General features: G+C 46.5%; 1 protein-coding gene across 2 annotated transcripts in view; it reads left to right on the top strand.

The window, feature by feature from the left end:
- PIK3C2A (phosphatidylinositol-4-phosphate 3-kinase catalytic subunit type 2 alpha) overlaps positions 1-22,782 on the top strand; it is a 1,158,716-nt gene that overhangs the window by 122,360 nt on the left and 1,013,574 nt on the right. For both annotated transcript variants that reach the window (XM_078681042.1, XM_078681043.1), the window contains one exon: positions 14,150-14,307. In XM_078681042.1, coding sequence (XP_078537168.1) covers positions 14,150-14,307 — 158 coding nt within the window. The remainder of the gene's footprint in view (positions 1-14,149; positions 14,308-22,782) is intronic.

The raw sequence follows: 22,782 nt of genomic DNA, 5'->3' as shown, positions 1-22,782 counted from the left end.
CTTCCCTTGTATACTCGCCCATGAATTGTGGAAAACTTTGTGGAAAACAATATATTTTTAAAAACTCCTTGTGTAAACAGACTTCACTTTGTGACCACACTTTGTATATCATGTGGGAACATTGCTGAGTGGTTTTTTATTTAAAGTACAGGATCATCTTTTTATCAAATGTGTGAAATTAGTCTTATTTCTTTCTGTGATAAGTTTGCAGGCAGTACTTGGTAGTTTGCCGACTCTAGTGAAGTTGCCACAACATTATGTTCAGCTTGAAAGCAGTGTGGGCTAGCAAATTAAGTTCATTATTTGATGTAGGTGATTTGCAAGTTGCAGTAATATTTAAGCTTTTTGGAAGCCCATTCTAGAACAAATCATTGGGAGAATTACAAGGTCTGGGAAGTCAGCAAGCCTCGTCATATTTTGATTAACCCTAAAATGTTCCAAGCTTTTTTGTTGTACTACAAAACATTGATATGATGGATGGCTTGAAGGTAATTTGTGCGCATACGGCTGACATTCGGTGATCAACAGTTCATGAGATTGAATCCTAACATGGCAGACATAACCTTCAACTACTCCAAGGGTGATAGTTCCATTAAATTAGGCAATAGTATTTTTAAAAGTTATCAACAGATCTTAAAAATGGCATAAATGTTGTTTAAAGTAGTATATTAAAATATGTAATGTTAATGCCACCACGGTTGCGCTAGAATGAACGGCTGCCCTTCCTATTCTTTCTCTTTCACTCCACCACTTTTTTTCCCCTTCCTTCAGCTCCAGGTGAGCATACGCACTCTATTTCCTCCTTCATAACCATGTTTCGAAGACTTCAGAGCAGGATCTTTCTTCCTTCTTCTTCTCCCAGGTTCTTCTTTCGGATGGTTAGCGCAAACTCCCCTCTGTCTTTCTCCCCATGGCCTTCCTCACCTGCTTTGACAGTTAACCTGCACAACTGGGAGTCCTAGGTCAGTGAATTGGTACAACTCATCATGTTTTTATAATCTTAAGAGGTCCCCAACAGACAAGCCGAGCTTTTTATAGCCAAACACTTGCATAGCGTCTTCCTAGTTTTTTGCTTGACTTCTCTGTCTTCCCTTTTGTCTTTCCTCACCATCGCCCCACTGCAAAATAATTTGGTTTCACAATTGGCATATGAGTATCGCAATGTGCTGAATGGTAAATAAAAAATGTCTTCGTAAAAGTAGTCTAGTATTTTCTGCATACAGCTCATTCTTTCTCTTTTTCGCCTCTATAATGGGCTCTGCATTTGTCTGCAAGGCTCACTGCCGTCTCATGTAGTATTTACTGCGTCACCCCTCTTTCTTCACTTCACAGTTAACTTATCCAGCTATGAAGCTTTGGTTGTCATATGGCAGTAGGTTCAACAGAACTAAAGCTAAAATAACTTGATGGACCCAAATTCTGATGCGCTGTAGTGTGCCACAAAACTATTTCTGCATTTCGGGTAGTGGAAAAGTCTACCCAACTTGTTGAGGCTCCTTCCCAAGCTGTCTTTAAGGTGAACAGTGTAAAGCTAATCTCTTCGAACCTGCCCATCCTTATAGATAGGTAGGTCGGATTTCCAAGTTGTTCTATTTTTCTAATGTAGCCCTCTACTTCGCCTTTTTTCAGATATTTTAATTTCTTATTACACTTTTAATCTGTTTATTTTCATTATTATTATAATGATCTTTTGTCTCCCTTATAAATTATTCTTTGAGTCAAATCAGACTTTTAGGTGCCTTCTTGCATAAAAAGAAATTAATTACATTGGTTTGAAAATGCCATGATAACCAAATTCTAATGGCTTTTTGTTTTTCCTTCGGACTAATTAAACACAATTCGATAATCTAGATATTAAATATTCAGATTGACCGAGCCAAGGAGTTTACTCATTATTTGTTATTCGTGACCGACGTGTGATGAGCAAGAATTATTCTAGAATCACTGATTCACATTCCTCTGCACTATTCGAACCCATTCTTTTCACGTCTGTTCCAAAAAAGGAAATGCAGATTTGTTAGCTTCCTGAAACATGTTCCTGTTTGTGAGATTTTCAGGATATCACTGCTAGGCATAGTTACTTAAATAGCACTCTTTTTACAGGCTACAGCAGCGGCGACGTCAGCCTCCGCCTACTACCTACCCTGTGAGGCTTGTGTCTGGACTAGCCATCAATTTATTTTATTTATTCACTTGAGTTTTATATAGCGATGGCTAGACCGGAGGTATCCGAGCGCTTTACATGAGGAGAGTTAATAAGGTTACAAGTTACACATTGTCTCAGAAGGTACATCAATTCCAAGTTACATCCGTTGGTTCACAGCGTGTAGAAGGGTAAGGGGGTAATGTATAAGGGTGACGGGGAGGGAGATTAAGCAGAGCATAGGCACAAGGATAAACAAAGCAGGCGGGGAGAGAGATTCAGGGGAGAGAGGAAAGGAATAGCGGAGGCAAGCAAAGCATGAAGGAGGGCAGAGGCGGGGAGGGGGTAGGAAACCCAGCGAGGAGACAAGGAAGTAACTGTGTCTGATGTCCGGCTGGGGGGAGATGGCTCCCTGCGGTAAAGGGATCATTCCCAGTCTTCTATTATTTGTGATTCCCTTTTCGCGGTGGACTCTCTCAGCGGGGTCTCTGAGACTCCAGGGCATAGATGCTGGATCCCTCCCCAACAAGGGGCGAGGAATGCTTTGGTCATGGGCACACTTAGAAGAATGATGGAGGGAAGAGGCGGGAGAGGGGTAGAAAACCCAGCGTGAACACAGTGTCTGACTTCCGGTAGGGTAGGAGACAGTTCCCAGTTGTAAGGGGAACAATCCCAGTCCTCTACTATGTGTGACTCCCTTGTCACTGTGGACTCTCAGAAGGGTCTCTGAGACTCAAAGGCAAAAAATGCTGGATCCATCCCCAACAAGGGGAGTAGGAGCGCTTTGGACAAGGGCATACTTATGGGGGTCATTTTAGGGAGTCAGGCTGGTAGGGTTACATACGTTACGAGTTACACATTGTTACAGAAGGTACGTCAATTACAAGTTGCATCCGTTGGTTCATGGTGTGTAGAAGGGTAAGGGGTTAATGTAAAATGGCGACATGAGGGCGATTTAAGCAGAGCATAGGTACAAGGATAAACAAAGCAGGCAGGGGAGAGAGATTTAGGGGAGAGAGGAAAGGAATAGGGGAGGCAAGCAAAGAATGAAGGAGGGAAGAGGTGGGGGAGGGGTTAGGAGACACAGCGAGGAGACGAGGAAGTAACTGTGTCTGAAGTCCGTCTGTGTGGGAGACGGCTAGACCCGGGGTATCAGAGCGCTTTACAAGAGGATCATTGTGCTGCAAGTTACATCAGTTACAAGAGCATAGTAAGGTACAGTAAACAAAAACAATGTTGCGTGGGTTTGTAGGGGGGAGAGCCAAATCAGGAAGACATCATGTCCGGGCCTCTGTAGATCCCTGTGTAAGCGTGGATGCGGTAGTTGGTCTCGGCCATGATGAAGCCCTGCTCGTGGGAGGCAGCAGACGGCTAAGACCCCTGGACGCTGTTTACATGCCAAGACATTTGAGGTAAAAGAGGCAGGACTTCATCTTTCTCTGGAAGATAAGGCAAAATTATCCTTATAGTCCCTACAGCACCGGAGCAATACAGAGCAGGCTGCAGTCACGATCGAACACCAGCGCCATCTTGGGGTCAGGCCACACTCAGTAAGATATAGTCAGTTATGCATTGCATTGTATGCCTCAGTAGATGGTGGTGCGCATTGGGATGGCTCCTTGGAGGGGTGGGGTGGGTGATCTGTCGTTGCGCCCCCCCTTTGTGGCAGCTTCTTCAGCGGCAGTGTTGATACGCAGATGGAGAGAGAGGGACTGGGGAGAACAACCGGTCTACTGAAGTGCATGGTAACCTAGCGTTCCGCTTCTATGTGTGGTCACTACCCAAGATGTAATGCACTCTGGCGCGGTGCCTCAGTGTGTTTTTGCTCTAGAGCCAGCTGCAGAGTCCAGCTGGCGCCATGTAAAGGTCAAGCACACCGAATAGAGCAGCTCTGCCGTGGTGTTTACGGTGAACGTATGGAGATGGCCCCCTGTTCACTAACCTCTGCGACGGGGTGTTGGGTCGCACCTCTGCGACGTGGTGTTGGGTCGCTCTTCGTGTCTGGATCACTGGGTGACAAGGGACCGGGCCATCGGTTGTCTCGGTGGCGTGGAGGATGGAAGGGCCCCCGATCATCAGTCTGGCCCTGAACGCTCCCATGGGCACCATATAAATTCTCGCTGGCCCTTCCGGGGTGCCAACTGTTACACCGTCACTCCAGGGGGAGCGCTCCGCTGTGTGGACTTTGTTGCAGGAATCCCTCAGTCAGGCTCAGCCGCTCGGGAGCGGGCTCCGGTGGTTAGCGGCCACCATCTTGTTTCTGGAGCTGCTGCCGATAAAGGTTGTATTCCGCTAGGGATCCGCACCGGATTAGGACTGAACCTCCAGCGCTAGATGCGTCTAGCGTTTAGACACATAAACAACTGTTTTGCTGTAACTTTTGACGCGGTGTGACGGGCGAGTTTCGTGCCCGTATGCGGATCCTCAGCAGGGCATGTCCGCCATCGCACCCGGAAGCCGGATTATCAATCATACCTTTACTAAAATTCGTAACTTCTCAAGTTTCTACAATTAGGAATTAGAAGTGTGCTTGCAGACTAAGGGACATAACATTACATTAGCAACACCTATTATGCATATAGTCAATGGGAAAGCTGAGCTGGTGGAGCTTGTTGCTACTGGTAAAATGGAGATGAGTGCCGGAGACACATGACAGAAAAGTATTGTTCTTCTTTCACCTACCATTTTCATCCTTTAGTGCCACAAAATCCTAGTTTCTGAAGTATACTTCGAACCACAGCTTCCTCACTTCGTTAATTCCCCCAGGTGCCAGACTGGATCTTGAGATTTTTCTTATCATTGCTCCAGCCCACTAGCAGGTGGCACCGTGTGGCTCTGCTTTGCCCTACCATGGAAGTGACATTGGATATGGATATAAGCTCTGTGCTTAATTTGAGCCAGGGGTTTCCTGTCCTCGGCCCTGGCACTTAATTGCCAACGCCATCACTTATGACAGCTGCCACATGGTGGCACTATTTATGTAATAAAAAATGAGCAGAAAACAGTTGTTTACTAATTCAACATACATTTTAAATAGCTCATAAATACCACCCAACCATTCTAATATCTTTGTGGGCCTTGAACAGTTTGTATTGTCACACTTGTCGCAGTGTGATGGTTAGGAGTTGTGTAGAAACTGTCATTAGCAGCGCTGACAGTGATCGTGATAGTGTGTGTGTGGTGCAAGCTGCTGTGGCCTCCTGACGAAAGCCCTGGCACTTATTTATTTACAAACTAAGCACCGTAAGTACCGACGCATGGTGGCCTGCAGAGTTCGGCACCCCCACCCCAACAGACCACGCCCACAACCTGGGCTTCATCCTGGTAAGCATGGAGAAGCAAGTAAAGCAGTCTCATCTGCCTGCTTCCACACCCTTTTAATGCTTTGCAAGATCTTCTGGTAGTTCCCGGCAGACTCCAGAAGGACAGTCTCCCAGACCCTCATCACCAGCAGACTGGACTACGGAAATGCGCTCTATGTAGGAATCATTGCACACCTCCTGACGAAACTCCAGACAGTACAGAACTCCGAGACAAGACTCATACTCGACCTCCCCAGAAGGACTCGTATCATACCACATCTCTAGAAACAACACTGGCTCCAGCTTCAGAAGAGATGCTGGTTCAAGATGCTGACCTACTCCTACAAGGCCCTGCACAATGAAGAACCAGCATACATCAACAAATGCCTAACCCTCCACCAACCTACCAGACACGTTCAATCAACTTCCCTCTCCCTCGCAGACACCAAACTGATCCAGCGGAGGACGCTCATTCTCGCACCTGGCAGTCTAGGCTTGGAACAACCTCTCCCTGCTCCTCCGGACCGCACCTTCGCTCCAGCAGTTCAAAAGAGAACTAAAGACCTGGAAGTTTAAATGATCACATTTCCACGGAGCAGCGATGCGCTCTATAAATGTTTGACTGACTGACTGACTGACTGTATAAGCGTAACATCCGAGTGCTGGCATCAGACCTTTATTTCTGTGCCTTTTGGAACCAGATCTGGCATTCTTTTCGAAACTTTTTCCTAATTTCTTACAAGATTCTGTATAATCTGTACATGAATTTCTAGGATTGTAGTGTTTTGTACACCTACCTGATACTCTATGTCCCATTCCCGGCCCATTCCCGGCCACTCAAAGGAATCCACACCTTTTGCTGTGCCATCCATTGGGTCCAGATCAATGTACTGATGGAAGTTGTGACGCTTGGACTGGCGCATATGTACCCACATTTGAAGAAAGCTGTCCTTGACACATTCATGAGCACCGGGCTAAATCTTGCTCTTCCCCACCGGTAAATAGAAGTGTGGCTAGACGCCCCATACCTGCTCTATGAGAACCTGCCTTTCTCACACAGCATCTTTTATCTTGTACCTGAAAGCCTAGTTGTCCAGGCTTCAACAAGCAGGCTGAACCCAAACTTATAGTAGAGCAGTACCGAAGCACACTTTGAAGTGTGCTTCGAAACTTCTCTTTTATAAGTTTACCTTTCTGCGACTCTGATCCAGGCTGGTCACAACACCCTTGTTGGCAGGGTGATCTACCATGAGAGCATCACTTTATGGACCGTTACCATCATGACAAAAATTGTATACCTTTGACTATTGCCCGTGTGTAGATCTGCAAGGACTATAGCATAGCAATCATTCTGATGCAGCTAAGTATGTTCTCCGTTGGAACTACTGCCTGTTTAGGCAGGGCAGTTGGTACTAGCATGGTGCTTTGGGGCCACACGTGGGTGAGATCCACCGATTTGTTTTCTTTTTTGGGTGATGTCCAAGTATTGTTTATGTATATGCCATTTGATTACACCCATCAGTTTGGAGATCATGTAGACTCCTTACTGGAGCACTTTAAAGAAAGCAGGGCTCTCTAAGCCTTTCTGTGCCTGTACGACAGTAATCTCATTAATTTTACCCCTTTTTAGTCTTTGGAAGAGGTTTGGCACAAAGGCAACACTCGGGTCCTCTGCACCTGCAACAGACCCCTTAGGCCTTTTGAGGCTTGGTTTGAGGATCTAGCTGATGACGTCTATGCCAACAGGGGAAAAGCCCTGCTCAGTCCCCCTCAACCCCCATTTCAGCTTCCAAGCCACTAGTTTGACCTCAATGGCACATGGCCACTATTTAGGGAGCATGATAAGTTAATTCCCCGTAAGGGTGGTAGAGCATTTCGTCTGACAACCGGGTGCTCCAAATTATTCAACAGGGATAGGCCTTGCCATTCCAGCCAGACCTACTGCATAGCTCACCCACATCAGGGCAGCTTTCAGGAGACCATATGCCCATTCTGCAGCTGGAAGTGAAGACTGTTTTGAACAAAGGAACCATAGAGCGGGTGCCATCACTGAAAATAACGACTGGATGTTACTCCTGTTATTTCCTGGTGCCAAAGAAGGACGAGGCCTTCCTCCTGTTTTAAATTTTCACACCCTCACATTGGCTCAGTGTTAAATCAGCTAGAAATTAGATAAACTCTCAGGAGAGGCTGCTAGTTTGAAGTAGCACTTTATTATGCACACCAGGAGGCACATCAGCCACAGGTGTTGCTTCATCGCCTGTCACTGTGCTAGTGCCTCAGGAAGCTCAACATTGAACTCCCTGGCACTAACCTGCCAATTAAATTGTCCTGCCCTTCCAACAATGGGCGAGGTGACAATGCCATTATGGCACAAGGGGAGGGGTGGCGGGAGACAGATAGAGGGGGACACCTCTCTTGGGAGATCCTACATATCTCTCTTCTCTGCAACTTATAGTTATGACACATGTAGAATGAGAGGGTGGGGGGAACGGGAGACAGATAAACAATGGTAATCCCTGACTCCCCTTGAACAACTGAACACTGTGCATGAAGGGGTGCATAAAGAAACTGTGTTTTAATATGGTGGTAACCTTGTAGTCTCATAGGAAACTTGAAAGGCCCGTCCTCCTCCCATCTGACCTGATGGGATTCCTGATCTTCTCGCTGTCCAGTGCTGTGGAAGGCTTGTTGGGGTTGAGATATTTTCCCAGATCCTTTTGTGCCAGCCATCCCAGAATGTTGCCCACCTTGTGTGAGACATACATTAACCGTATATCTATGTTCGTATGCAATGTTTCTCCAAAAAAATCCTTTCATTTGTATAGGTTGGCCACCATATCTTCCCGGGTTGACATCCATTTTATACACTATTTTTCCCTTTAAATCTCTTAGTGTCAACTTTGAACATGAATCCAACATTGCTTCTACATCTTGCTCCTCGATGGTTGTGATATCTTTCGGGTTGGTTGACTACCCCTGTTTTACCTGCAAAACACTCATCACATACTTGTGTAACACCACCTTTAGGATACTTTCTGGAATATGCATTGCTTCTGCAACAGATTCTGTAATGGCCTTTTGTCCTGCACATATTACATGTTATTTTTTTATGCTTGACATTCCTTGTTGTTGGCCTTATGTCCAGCTGACATCTATAGCAATTGCCTCTAACGTCCCCCTACTTTTGGTTTCCTTAGGTTCCCCTCTTGTCCCTCTGACTACCAACACATCACTGACTTCTTCCAGGATTTCAGTCACATTTTCCTCCTCCTCGTCTTGTTTTATCTCTTTGGTACAATTCATCTTGTGTTCAACTTGTTTGACTAGGATATCGTCTTTTAGCCACAATTCCTTAAATATTCTCTCTGTTTTACTTGTTAATAGGAACTGATCCCTTATCCTTTCCTCACACCTGGCTCCAAACTTGCAGCCAATTTCCTCAGGTCAGATACACATTTTCCCACAGTTTCTCCATCTTTCTGAAGCCAATGTCACACAACACCTCTCATGGACACTATCTAGGACACACACCAAGGGCACGCCTCTTGTTGCTGGGAGTTAAGGTAGGTGATAGGCACTCCTTCCCCTAAAGCGTTGCTCTTGCGCTTGCACCAACTGTGTCTCTTCTTCCCTTTAGGTACTTGCGGTCACAGGATTAACCTCCTTTTTCCAGACATCTGCATTAAAAGGATCACGCACTCCTTTGCTCTCAGGTGTCACGCTCAGAGTTGCTGGCTTTCCCGCTCTGAGGTGTCAATATGCGTAGAGGTGTACACCCTTATTCTAACAGTCCTGGGTACTCACGGGCAACTCTCTTTGTCGGGTATTCACTCTCAGTGGCACCTTTCTCTTGTGCTGCCCTTAACACCTGCCACTCACAAGCGTGTTGAGGTGTTCCTCTTCTACTTGTCGCCCAGGCATCTTCTCAGCATCCCGTCCTCTGTCACCAGTGTTAAATCAGCTGGATAGAACTCACAGGAGATGCTGCCAGTTTGAAGTAAGACTTTAGTACGTACCTCAGGTGACACCTCTGTTACAACTTTGCTTCGCTACCTGTCACAGTGCTAGTGCCTCAGGGAAGCTCAACATAGAACTCCCTGGCACCAACATTTCAATTGCATCGTCATGCTTTTCCAACAATGGGAGAGGTGACAATACCATTAGGACACAAGGGGAGGGGTGGAGGGAGACCGGGAGAGGGGACACCTCTTTTGGGAGATACCACAGCCAGCTTCTATCTTCCCTGGATCTAGAAGACTGTATGGTAGCACTAGACCTGCATGATACCTATTTTCATATTCCCGTTCTGCAGTCTCACAGGCGTTAACTATGGTTCAAGGTATGCCAAGAGCATCTGCCTGTTGGCCTCACTAGTGCCCCTTGGGTGTTGGAGGTGGTTGCAGCACACCTTCGGGGGTTGATGATATACCAGTCTTCCCCCTAACCCGATGACATTCTGTTAAGGGGGAGCTCATCGTAGTCTGTTATGTACCACCTCCAGATAACAGTGGATCTCTGAATATTTTGGGGGGTTTTGGTCAGCATGCCGGAGTTACACCTGACTCCTTCACAGAGGCTTCCATTCATCAAAGCCTTTCTCGACACAGAGCAGTTTAGAGCTTCCCTTCCACGTTCGACTCGTCTAAGATATTTCTGCTGTGATCCAGATATTTCACCCTCTGTCCTGGGTCTCGGTGAGTGCGGCTCTGACACTTCTTGGCAATTTACCCTCCTGCATCTTGCTGGTGGACTATCCCAGAAGGCACATGTGGGCTCTACAGTGGGCCCAGCACCAAGGAGACTGTCTGATTCCATCCAGGTTCTGGATCAGACTGCAAAAAACTTCGTGGTGGTGCCCGACTGCAGTTGGATCAGTGACAGACCTCCGTCTGTAACCCACCTAGTGCTGATGTGACAGCAGATGCTTCGCTACTAGGTTGGGTAGCCACCAGGGAGAGTTGTAGATCAATCATAGGACTCTGGTCTCTGGCAGAGATCCACCTCCAAATCAATCTGTTGAAGTTGCAGGACATTTGCTTGGTATTGAAAGTCCGCCTGTCGACCATCAAGGGAAAGCTGATTCAGTTTGTTATGGACAAGACCACCGCCATGTGGTACTGCAACAAGCAAGGTGGTTTAGGGGTCTTAGGTGGAATTTTTTGTGCCATCAGGGTTTTTCCCCTAGTGCTGAACCACCTGGTGGGATCATAAAATGCCAGGGCAGACACACTCACCCCTAGGGTGTGGCTGCCTCAGGGCTAAACACCCGTGGGGATACCGGTTTGGCAACTAGTTTCCCCTCTCTGCTCCCTGTGCCAGCGTGTCTGCCTAAACAATGGGTCTGCAAGCTCCTCCCTGGTGTAATGCATCTGCCCTTGAAAGGTGTCTTCCGTTTGAAGCCTGCCTTTTGGGGTGAACACCTAAGTGGCTTCCTGCAGGAGGGAGGTAAGACCTTCATTACCTCAAGTCCCTCCTTGTTCTCATTCCTGAGGGTTGTTGGCACGTCTCTCCAGGAGGGCAGAAAGCTGTGGAACAGGCTTCAAACGTGCCTTGAAAGGCACAGGAGTTTTAAAGGCACCAAGGTGATATATTTGCTAAGGTTGCACAAGTTGTCTTAATTTCAAATTGAGATACAAGAGCGAGTTGTTCGAGGCAGTGGAGTGCCTACTATGGTCACACCATTCGAGGGGTCAACTTCTAATCCTGCACTCGCCAATTGGGTCTTTCCACTGAAAAAATCTGTTTTTACTTCTTTGCTGTGAGGACTTGTAAACTACATGTCCTGCTCCATGCAGTAAGTTGTACCCTGCCCTGGGACTCTGTAGGCCTGCTACATAGGGGTGACGTAGAAAAATGTGCAGGGGAAGTAGCTGCTTTGCCATTACTTCCAATGGTAAACTGAAGCTAGCAGTGCATGACTCCTCTGCCAGTCTGCAGTGGCAGACTGGGGGACTCATTTTACTTGGGGGACCTCCAGGGTGGCACAACCAGTGCTGCAAGCCCTGGACCAAGCCACACCCCTCAACTTACATGCCCTGGGTACCAGGGTACCATATACTAGGAACATACGGATAAGTTAGCCATTTTCAATAGGGTACAGTCAATTAGACATACACCTAAGGGTCCGGGCACTGGCACTGTGGTCTGGTTAGCAGGCCTCAGTGCCAGAGTCGAAAAATTAGCAGCTTCAGTTGAAAAACCTGGGGGTGATCATACAAAAAGAGTCATTTCCTTACATGGGTGTTTAGCTATTTGTGCTTTCTTTAGCCCAGCAAGAACTTTGCATAGTTAAAGGTTATTTATAAGCCCTTTCCGACTGTTTGAACAACCTTCCTTATTTAAGGCACCTGTTGTGATACTTTACCTTAAGGTTTAGTTGCTATGTTCCCACCCAAACCTTTTGTGATGCCTCAGTGGGACCTTAATTTGTTTTTTACATTTCTTATGTGTACTGCGTTTGAGATAGTGCACATCTGTCCTCTGTGCTCCTGACTCCTAAAACTGTTTTTCTCTTTACAAAAACTACAGTGCATCGGATGAGTGCACTGCAGGCATTGTTTGTTCAGCCTCCATGTACTACTTTTCCTCCAGAAAAACTGTTGTTGAGGACCACAGCTGCATTTCTGCAGATGGTTTTGACTCCCTTTCATGTCCGCAAATCTGCTTCCGGGTCTGCCGCCTCTAACCAGTGAGCCACACCACTCCATAGTCTCCTGCATTGCTAGTGTCCCACATGCCAGATTACACATGCGCCTGTTGCAGGAGTGCTTAGCAGCAAAATGGTCAGAAGTGGAGGGTCATCAATTGCAAGGCCACCAATTTTGGACCCAGTGCCGCAGATGACCGTCAGTGGACTCTCCTCTCTCACTGTTTGGGGGGTGCACTTACAGTAGCTGACCGTTCAAGGGTTGAGGGCGCCCCATCAACCGGGCTTCCACATCAACCACCTGGAATTATTAGCTATCCAACTAGCACTCAAAGTGCTCCTCCCTCGCATCCAACACAAGGTGATAATCATTCTGACTGAACACAACTGCCATGGTTTACTTACAGAAACAGTGCGGCACTCCCTCCCTACAGATGTCTGCTTTAGCCCAGGGAATTTGGCAGTGGGCAATACATTACAAAGTCCATTTACTGGTAGAGTACATATCGGGAGTGGACAGCGGGTTTGCAGACCTGCTCAGCAGGATGCAGTATCAAGTCCACAAGCAGGAACTCCACTCCTAAATCCTACTTCCGTACTTCCACTGTTGGAGATTTCGTCACATAGACCTCGTTACCACTGCAGAAAACGCCAAATTCTCAAACTTCGCCTCTATTTTTCCACACGCACAGTCCATTGACAAACTGGTCAGGGATATTTGCCTATGCGTTTACGCTTCTCCCACCTCTTCCATTTGTGGTTCGCAGGCTTCGGCAAACACCCCTGTGTAGAACTTCAGTACTGGTCTTACAAGTCTTATGGACATTCCTCTCGAGCCACTCCACTCTTGCACCTTACATTTGTTTTCCCAGAAGAAAGCTTTCTAGGTAGCTGTCACTTCCCTCTGGCCTGTCGGAGAACTTCAGGCTCTTACTCTGGAACAACCCTTTTCCCAAGTACACCACAATAGGGTAGTTCTCAGTACAAACCCCAGTTTCCTTCCTAAGGTGTCTAATTCCCACCTTAGTTAAACTATAGAACTCCCAGTGTTCTTCGCACATACTGTCAGTAGCAGAACAAGCTCATCACACATTAGATGTCAAAAGAGTGTGTATGTATTACATTGACAGAAGTAAGCCCTTCCTTAAAACACTACATCTTTGTTTCTTTCTCCAAACCAAAGAAAGTCTGTGCTCTCTCCAAAGCAGGTAAGGCATCTGGTTGGTCAAATGCACACAGACCTGTAATGCTGAAGCCAAAAAAACCTTTGCCTGTCCCTCCCGGACCCTACTCAACCTGTAAAATTTGAGATTATAAGGCGTTCTTGATTAATATTCCCATACCTTTCATCTTAAAAGCAGCTTTTGGCCTACTCCCCACACTTCAACTAAACATTACTGTGTAGATGTTTTAGCTTGCCAACAACCTAGAGTTGGCCAGGCTGTCTTATGCACACTTTTTCAGGTTTCTGCAGCATCCTAGAGCTAATTACACCTTTAAGGAGGAACTGCTCCACAGTATATGCACAGCATGTGTCTCTACAGCTACACATGCCACTAACAGAATGTTTTTCCTTGTAAGCATTGGTTTGTGGAATGTAGTGCTGTAGATTCATATGTGCCCACATTCCTCCCCGGAACCCTTTTGAAGTTGCAAGCGTTTCTTGTTTTTATCGTCAATACGCCTTAACATAGTCCTCTTTTCTGTATCTATAGGCTCCATCTACATTCTTAAAAAGCAATCTAACAAGGGAGCCAATGCCCATGCACATTGCCAGTAATAGATGAAGTCATTATACCGCATTACTCAAAAATACTTCTTTGGAGAAAAACAGCCTGCCCATGTCCAAACCCAACGCAAGATGGTAGGAGTATGCGCAGCATGTAGATCTACAGCACCACATGTTACAAACAGATGTTTACAGGGTGAGTAACATTTTCCTTACGTCTTATGTGTGGCAGAATTGATTTGAATGTATATCTGCCAATTTAATCTTTGCATAGTAATAAACAATGGCAATGTGCTACTAATCAAACATGAAAATTGCATTTCTAGATTGAGAAATAAGTTTCCATGGAGCAATTCATCTACAAACCCAGGGTTTTTACGGAGTCCTGTCATGCTGGAAAGAAATCTAAGTGAAGAGAATGCAGCTGTCAAAGTTTCAATTGAAATCGAGGGTTCCCTGCAGCCTGTGACGTTTACATGTGATGGTATGTAATTGTTTTTAAGTTAGAACACCAGTATAATTTGTATTCAGTGTGTGAACTCATTATCTTATTTTTTTTCCCTTGAAGATGTGCAATTAGAACACCATGACTGTACAGTGATTTTAGTATAGTCGTTTTACTCTGCTTGAATTACAATTCCCTCTATGAGATTGGTAAAATACATTGATGTGGGCATGTCAGCTTCTAGCTTTAAATAGGCTATGAAGTGAAAAATGTTCTGGCTTTTTGACAGTCACATATTTTGAAAACAGAAATAATACATTGTAGCAGTTTACCAAGATAAAAAAATCTGCCAAAATTAAATCAGTCTTTTATTCAGCTATCTATTATGGGAATGAGGAGAGCATCTTACTGATTCAAGCACACCAGCATGGCGTTGGCCACCTATGCCATGTCCTCAGCCTTAATGAGTTGTCCTGTGACTTCTGCCTCTCCTTTCATTGCAAAAAAGCTCAGACCTGTTTGGAAGCCCCTGAGAACTTTAAAGGACTCGGTCAGAGCTAAGGTGGTCACACAGCAGGTAGAGAAAAAGTTAAGTGCCTCTCGTAATGACCCTTTTCAGTGGACAAGTTCCTCATGACTGTTTACTGGTTCATACTGTAAGGAAGTGGGCCTCTGCCCAAGAAACGGGAGATACCCTCTCAGATAAGGAAAGTATGCTACTCCACGACAGTGGCAAGCATGTAGCAGTTGGCGCAACCTTTCAGTTCGCTGGATTTGCTGATGAGTTACAACAGGTACCACTGAGAGGAGGTAGAGGTCTTAATACATCTCCTCCTTGATACCTAACGGAAGAGAGATGAGGTGCCTCGTTGTTGAAGAAAATAATATTTCCTATTCTAAATTAGCATCTCTGGGTTTAAACCAGCGGTCCAGCAGCACATCCTTAACCCCTTCCACGCTGATGACGAGCTGGGCTCGTCATGAGGTAGCCTCCTGCTACGCTGATGACGAGCCCAGCTCGTCACGTAACATGCGCTTTAGAACATCTCAGCGTACGAGCGGAATTCCGCCCGCACGCATGCGGTTAACATCGTATTTGATGTGAACTTCACTTTGGATCCCTAGTGAATGAGGTGCTTGAGAAAACCAAGAAGGGCTCCGATCACAAAGTCCGTGGGTGCCCATAGTATGCTATATCCAGGGGCACCTGTCGTAGACAACATTCCAACTTCAGAAGCAAGACAACACCTACCAGCCATGTAAACTCCTACCAGAGCCAACAACAGACCTGTCAAGAGACCCAGCAGGGTCGGACTGGCATATAGGGCAGTCTGGCATTGCCCGAAGAACTGATCTGACAGATCAGTGTGTGGGCCAAATGTTTTTTTGTGGGCCTGGTCTAAGGTTTGCTGGGCCAGTTTAACTTTTTATTTTCCTGATATTAAAACAAACATTCCCCAGAGCAGGTTAAGATGCATGCAGTCTCCCATATGTTGCAAAACACTTGTATAGTGGGACTTCTTGAGTTCAAAACTGCTCTAATTTGCAAACATGGGCCACCTGCCCACTGTTATTTTGCTGTTTGGTCCTATTTTGTCTCCCGGTCTTACCCTGAGTCCCAGGCAGGTAGTGGATGCTCAATGGGACACTACAGGGAATGCAAAGGCAGTGGTAGAGGCGAATCCGGTACAGGGAGTTTTGCAGCGTGAATCCTTTTCCGGATTCACATGCTGTGTATCATTCCGCCATCTAGTGGTTGGCTCTGAAATTGTCTATTTTTTTGGTCGCTCTCGACCACCATTTGGTGCCAGGTACGTCCCCTGTGTGACGTCAGATGGTATCCTGGAGGTGGACGTGCCTGGTGGCCATCTTCAGATTCTTTTTATTCGCCGTTGGATCTGGAAGCAAGAGTGGAAGCTCTGAATACATTTTTTTTGTTTCCCCAAAAATCTCCAAAACTAAGATTATCACCGAATGTTCATCGTAGTATCATCGATCACAGACATCGTAGCAAGAGGCAGGAGCAGAGCGGCCGTTCGAATTCCAGAGAACCTCTCCGGCCCACAAATGGCGAGGTAGGGATCATGGAGAATACTCCTTTCAAATTTTGCCCCAAATGCCACCACAAATACGACCCACACAACGTGTGCAACCTTTGCTGTGAGGCCTGCGCAGCGTTCCTGCCGAAGACTCTCAGGATAGGCCAAAACCAAAGACAGGCCCATTACTCCACAATGTTGCAGTCGACGAAGAAAGCTGGCATGAGTGACCTGGGTTTCTCTATAGACAAGGAAGAGCAGGGAGCTCCAGCCAAGTCTACACGCAAAGGATTAGACGTAGAGATCCTAGAAATGGACTCTGAAAAGATCTGTGCCAAGAAGAAGGCGAGGGAATAGAAAAAGAAGACGGAGAAGGTAAGACACCATAAAGATCCGTCGGAACCGAATGGCCACGAGCATAAGGTGCCCAAGGCAGCCCCGAAACCGAGCAAAAAAGCAATCGAGGGTCAGCCAAGATTAAAAGAACTCCACGGAACCCTACCAAAGGTTACAAAGGAGGGAAAGTCGCCGAAGGCACCGAAGCCAAGGGTCGACAACACCGCGAAGACTAACGTTGACGCCGGGAAGAAGAGAAGATCTCCTTCGCCGAGAGGGCCCTTGAAGTCAAAAGAAACAGGAGAAGACTCGAGGAGGAGATGGCTACGCTCCTACAAAAGAAAAATGATTTTGACGCCTCACTGAAGAATTTTCTAATCCCTAAGACAACGGCTGCCGAACCGGAGAGCGTTGACGCCGGAGAGGCTGAAGACGCTGGGGGAGAGGAAGAAAGTACCTTTGAATCCTCTCCAACACCAGAACCTGGAGGCGAAGACCCTGAGGAATACGGAGACATACCGGAGGAAGAGGAAAACTCTGAAACCCTCGATGCATGGAACTATCTCGACACCAAGAGTCCAGAAGAAGAGATTTGCAGCTATCCCTCGAAAGCTTCCCCCCAGATGACACTGCTTTCTACATTGACATTGTAAAGAGGGCAGCTAATCAGTTTGGTGGACCCTTAGATGAAGAAAGGGGGGACATGTGTCTTACTGGAAACCTTGGAACCTGCTACAAAAGAAACACAGTATCTTCCTATGTTGCGCAGTATCCTGGACCAAGGCAAAGAAGCCTACAAAGAACCAGCTTCAAACAAGGGGGAAACCCCCAGGGTGGAGAAAAGTATAAACCTTCTTCAAGGGATCCAAAATTCATTCAGGGAAATACAGTACCTGACTCCATCATTGTGACCACTGTCAGAAGGAGAGCGAAGGCAGTCTCCAACACCGGGCCTCCACCAGAAAAAGAAAGTAAAAGGATGTATATGGTGGGGAGAAGAATGGAAAAGGAGGCAGTAATGTAGTGGTGCATCTCTAACTCCAATGCTCTGTTAAATGGGTATGGCCACCAGCAGAGGGATGAGATATAAGAGTTGCTAAACAAACTACCTGAGGAGGACAAAAAGAGAGCAAAATCTATCGTCCAGGACGAAAAAACGTGGCTAACACCTGCCTAAATTCTGCTCTAGATGCAGCAAATGTGCATCTCGGAAGGCACGCCTGGCTCAGAATTTCTGGTTTCAAGCAGGAAGTTCAAACATCAATCATTAACAGACCGTTCAATGGGGAAGCTCTATTTGGCAAGGACGTGGATGAATCCCTTCAGCAAATTAAAAAGGACAACAATATCTTTTTTCCACACACAATGGAAAAGGATCACAACAGACAATTGGATATTAAAATTGGTAAAATACAGATATTGCATAGAGATCACAAGAGCACCACCTGCAAATCCGCCCAAAACAAAAAGATTAACAAAAGCAGAACAAAAGCTGTTAAACGCAGAGATCAAAGAACTAAACCTCAACCAGGCGATAGAAAAGGTTCCAACACAAGAATGGTTCAAAGAAAACTACTCTCCATGCTTCCTAGTACCCAAGCAGGACCAGACTCTAAGACCAATCATGGACTTAAGATTCATAAACCAGTTTATACGAACACAACGCTTCAAGAAGCGTACCCTCCAAGAAATAATCCCACAAATTCAATAAGGGGATTATTTTGCAACAATAGACCTCAAGGACGCCTACCTACATAACCCTATGAACAAAAGACACAGAAAGTACCTAAGATTCCTACATAACGGAACACACTACCCCCATTCGGCATAAAATCAGCTCCACGAGTGTTCACAAAGTCTAGCCACAGAGGCAGGCACACCTGAAAAGAGAAGGAATCCACGTCTACCCTTACTTAGACGACTGGCTAATAAGGGGACACTCGAAACAGACATGTCACAATCATGTTCAAAAAACAATTCAAACACTACATGACCTGGGTTTCTCAATAAACCACAAGGAATCTTCTACAACACCAGAAAGAGAGAAACCCTTCCTAGGAGCAAGACTAAACAAAAGCATACCACACACAAGCCAGGATACAAGCTACCCATCAGAAAACAGCCCTCTACCAGAGGGATCAGTCTCTGACTGTGAGGAAAGTAATGAGATTAATGGGCATGATGGCATCATGAATCCCACTTATCCCTCACGCTTGCCTACACATGCACCCATTCCGAGAATGTCTCACCAACAGCTAGTCACAGGAAGTTGGGAGGATATAGTGGTTTTTACACAAAGGGTACAAGCACAGGTACAATGGTGGGCATCCAACAACCTAGCACAGGGGAGACCTTTCAGGAACCCACCTCCATCTGTGACAATCACCACTAATGCATCCCTCAACGGGTGGGGTGCACACTTCGCCCAGCTAAAAGCTCATGGTCGGTGGAGCGAACAGGACTCCACGAAACACATCAACGTCTTGGAGATGAAAACTGTCTTTCTGGCACTCAAGGCTTTCCAGAAACATATTCAGGGGAAGACAATTTTAATCCATACAGACAATACAACAGCAATGTTTTACCTAAACAAACCGGATGGAGCAAGGTCTTTTCCCCTAAGCAAACTTGCATAGGAAATCTGGCAATGGGCAATACTTCAAAAGATCAATCTACAGACATTACATCTACTAGGAGTGGACAACACTGCAGCGGACCAACTGAGCAGACAAGACAACTGCTCATACAAATGAGAGTTGAAGCAGAGGACAGTACAGTATCTATTCAACATCTGGGGAACACCAGTGATAGATCTGTTTGCAAGAATGCAGAACAAGAAATGCCAATGCTTTGCCTCGAGGTTTCCACACCACCTATCAAAGGGAAATGCACTTTCACTCAAGTGGTCTCAGACATTTGCGTACGCCTTTCCACCAATACCCTTGACACAGAGTATTACAAAAAGCAAAAAGTCCAGGAACAAATATGATTCTCATTGCCCCTCGATGGTCAAGGCAAACATGGTACTCAACCCTCCTAGAACTATCCAAGGGAGAGATGGTCATGATCAAAGCAGAAAAAGACCTGTTAACAATGCAGCAGGGCCAGATTTTCCACCTGGAACCAGCGACACTACAACTAGCAGCTTGGTGCCTGAGTACATAGAGTTTGGGCATCTTAACATGCCCCCGCGAACTATGGAAATTCTAAGGGAAGCAAGAAAGCAGTGAACAAGAAAATGCTGTACAGCAAAATGGAAGCAATACACTACATGGTGCACCGCTAACCACAAAATTGGTTCAATCCATGTACAAGAGACAGTGATTACATACCTTACATACCTCTTTGACAGCAACATACATTTTTCCAGTCTTACGGTGCACCTTGCTGCCATAGTGGCATACACAAGAGGAAAATCATGCAAAAACTTTTTTACAAGACCAGTTATCAAAAGGTTCTTAGAAGGAGCAAAAAGAATAGTTCCACCAAGGGCTGCTCCCTTTCCCTCATGGAGCTTAAATACAGTACTTTCTCAACTAATGGCAAAACCCTTCGAGCCAATGTATGCCACGGACCTCAAACATATTACTCTAAAGATGGCCACCATGCACGTTGATCTCCAGGATACCGTCTGACGTCACACAGTACCTGGCACCAAATGGTGGTCAACAGCAACCAAAAAAAAACAAAAAACAGACAATTCCTGACCCAACCACTAGATACTGGTAACTAACCCAAGCACTGGCTTGCCCATGTTCTCCCCACCCCGCTAACCACATATCATCTGGGACGATCAAGGGACCTCAGGTCAGTAAGTATTACAGTGAACTGGCAGTGCTACTACTTATAATTCCTCACCACCTGCTCAGCATACCACTACGTCAGCATAGCCTCTGCAAAGGCTCCCTCACTTTCTTGCAGGAAGAGGTAGGAGCCATTCACTGTGCTTCCATATTTCAAAGAAAGATGTCTCCCTCCAGCCCATCTTAGACCGGAGGCCTCACAGTCGTTACATTCTAGCTGAGCACTTTAACATGACAACCCCACATGTCGTCCGACTGCTCCATCAAGGAGACTTCGTGACAAAGTTAGATCTCTAGGATGCCTACTTTCACATCCTTATTCACCCCACCCATCACCTGTATCTTCGGTTTGTGATAAGTGGACAGCACCAATAATTGATGTACTGCTCTTCGGGTCACTATGGCTTCAAGGGTCTTTATGAAGTGTTTAGAAGAGGTGTGCTCATCTATTCAGAGTAGACATCCAGGTTTTCCATATTTAAATAACAAACTGATCAAGATTGTAGGAAAGTGGCCCTTTTTGACGAGGTCACCCCCACTTTTTGCCTTGTATCTGATGCAATTTTGACAAAAGTGCACTGGCTTTCTGCTAACCAGTTTCCCAGTGCCAGATCTCTTATCCTTAATCCGTACAATTGTTCCCCCAATTGGCAATACCTTTAGCTGCCCCTGTAAGTCCCTCAAAAATGGTACTTAAGGCAAAAGGCTAAGGAGGGTCCCCGAAGACTGCAACATGTCTTGTGACACCCTTAGGGACCCTTCAGCACCCACATGCAGACTACTATTGAAGGCTACATGCTAGGGTGCAGAGAAGAATTAAGATACAACATGGTAAACCTCCTTTTTGAGTATATGTGCTGTACACTGGTATTTATTAGTCCCCCAGCTACACGATGGCTTCACTGAAACCAGGGATATTTGGTATCAAATATCTCATATGAATAAGCCCACACTGAATCCAGTGATGTATTTATTCATACATGCACCTTAGTGGTGCCCCCTGAAAACCTACCGAATACTAGTCTACTGACTGACTGGTGTACACCAGCCTGCCACTGCATACAGGTTTCTGACCCCCAGCAGGTGAGAGCCAGCACTTTCTGAGGGCAGAAACAACGCCTGCTCCGGCCGGAGGTGTTGTCACCGCCTCCAAGCAGGATGTCTAAGTGATCAGCATATCAAGGCAAGAGGCTTCAAAGGGCTCTGCCGCCTTAATATGCAACCCAATGCTTCCATAAGTAAGGGAAATTCCACTCCATGCCCCTGGCCCATTTGGCACCAGAACAGGCAGGAACATTCGCTATTCAGGCTAGTACCAACACTGAGGTCGGCTACCTGAAGTGAACATGACTTTTAGATTTCCAGCATCTTAGTTTGGGCGGAATTAGGCTCTCTGGGTCCGGATTATAACAGGGAGTGGTCATCTAGAGAGTGTAGACACCCTAAAAGTAACTAGCCCATTTGCTACTACCTATCACTCCCCTTAACGCCCCTAAATTGAGTATTTAGTTGGCACCACTGGCACCAGGAATGGAGATTCAAAGGATCAAGAAGAGAGGACAAAGAAGAGGTGCGAGAACTGAAGACTTGCTGTGGACTTTTGGTGCCAAACTCTGCCTGCCAGCGCCAGTCTCGACAATCGTGACCAATGACTCGTTTTGCAGCTGAAGCGTCTTCCAAGAACCCCAGGAGACTTCCGGCTGTTCGCAAATTGCTAGGAATCTCCTTTGGAGTAGAGGAGCTGCTCCCCTGCAGTCCGCAGAAATTGAAGAGACAAGTCTGGTTCACCAAGTGAGCACTCACCAGCCAGCCGGATGCCGCAGGCCCCCAGGAAGAGGTACCTGTGCTCCTGAAGGTCGGATCTGTCCCCCCCCCCCCCCCCCCCCCCCACCCCAACTGAGAGGACACCAAGACCAACCGGAGCTGCACAGGGGTCTGGTAACCGGGTAACTCTAATGACACCGGGACAGATCAGCCATCGAGGAGAATTGGCATCGTACACACCCACTTCCACAGTGGTCCAGCTGTCCTGATTTTTGCACCCTCAGCTCCCGAGCATCCCAGCTTGGGTACAGATGAACCAACAGTGCTCCCTTGTTCCCGGAACCCTTGTAACCCAAGCCCCTCGTTAGGAGCTGACCGACTTGTTTCCAAGTCCCGCTTTGCAACCTCTTTCTAGGTGGCCCCCCTTATTTCCATCGACATAGCGCACACAGCTACCATCCCTACCAGCACCCTTGCACCCGGACACCCCAGGACAGGTAACAAGTACCTGCTGGTGGTACTTTCGACCTTGGGCCTCTATGACCCTAATCCCGAAGGAGAACCACAGAAAC

Source organism: Lissotriton helveticus, chromosome 3_1 (assembly GCF_964261635.1).
Source record: "Lissotriton helveticus chromosome 3_1, aLisHel1.1, whole genome shotgun sequence".
NCBI lineage: Eukaryota > Metazoa > Chordata > Amphibia > Caudata > Salamandridae > Lissotriton > Lissotriton helveticus.
Note: the sequence above shows the minus strand (reverse complement) of the source record. Positions and strands in the feature narration are given on the sequence as shown.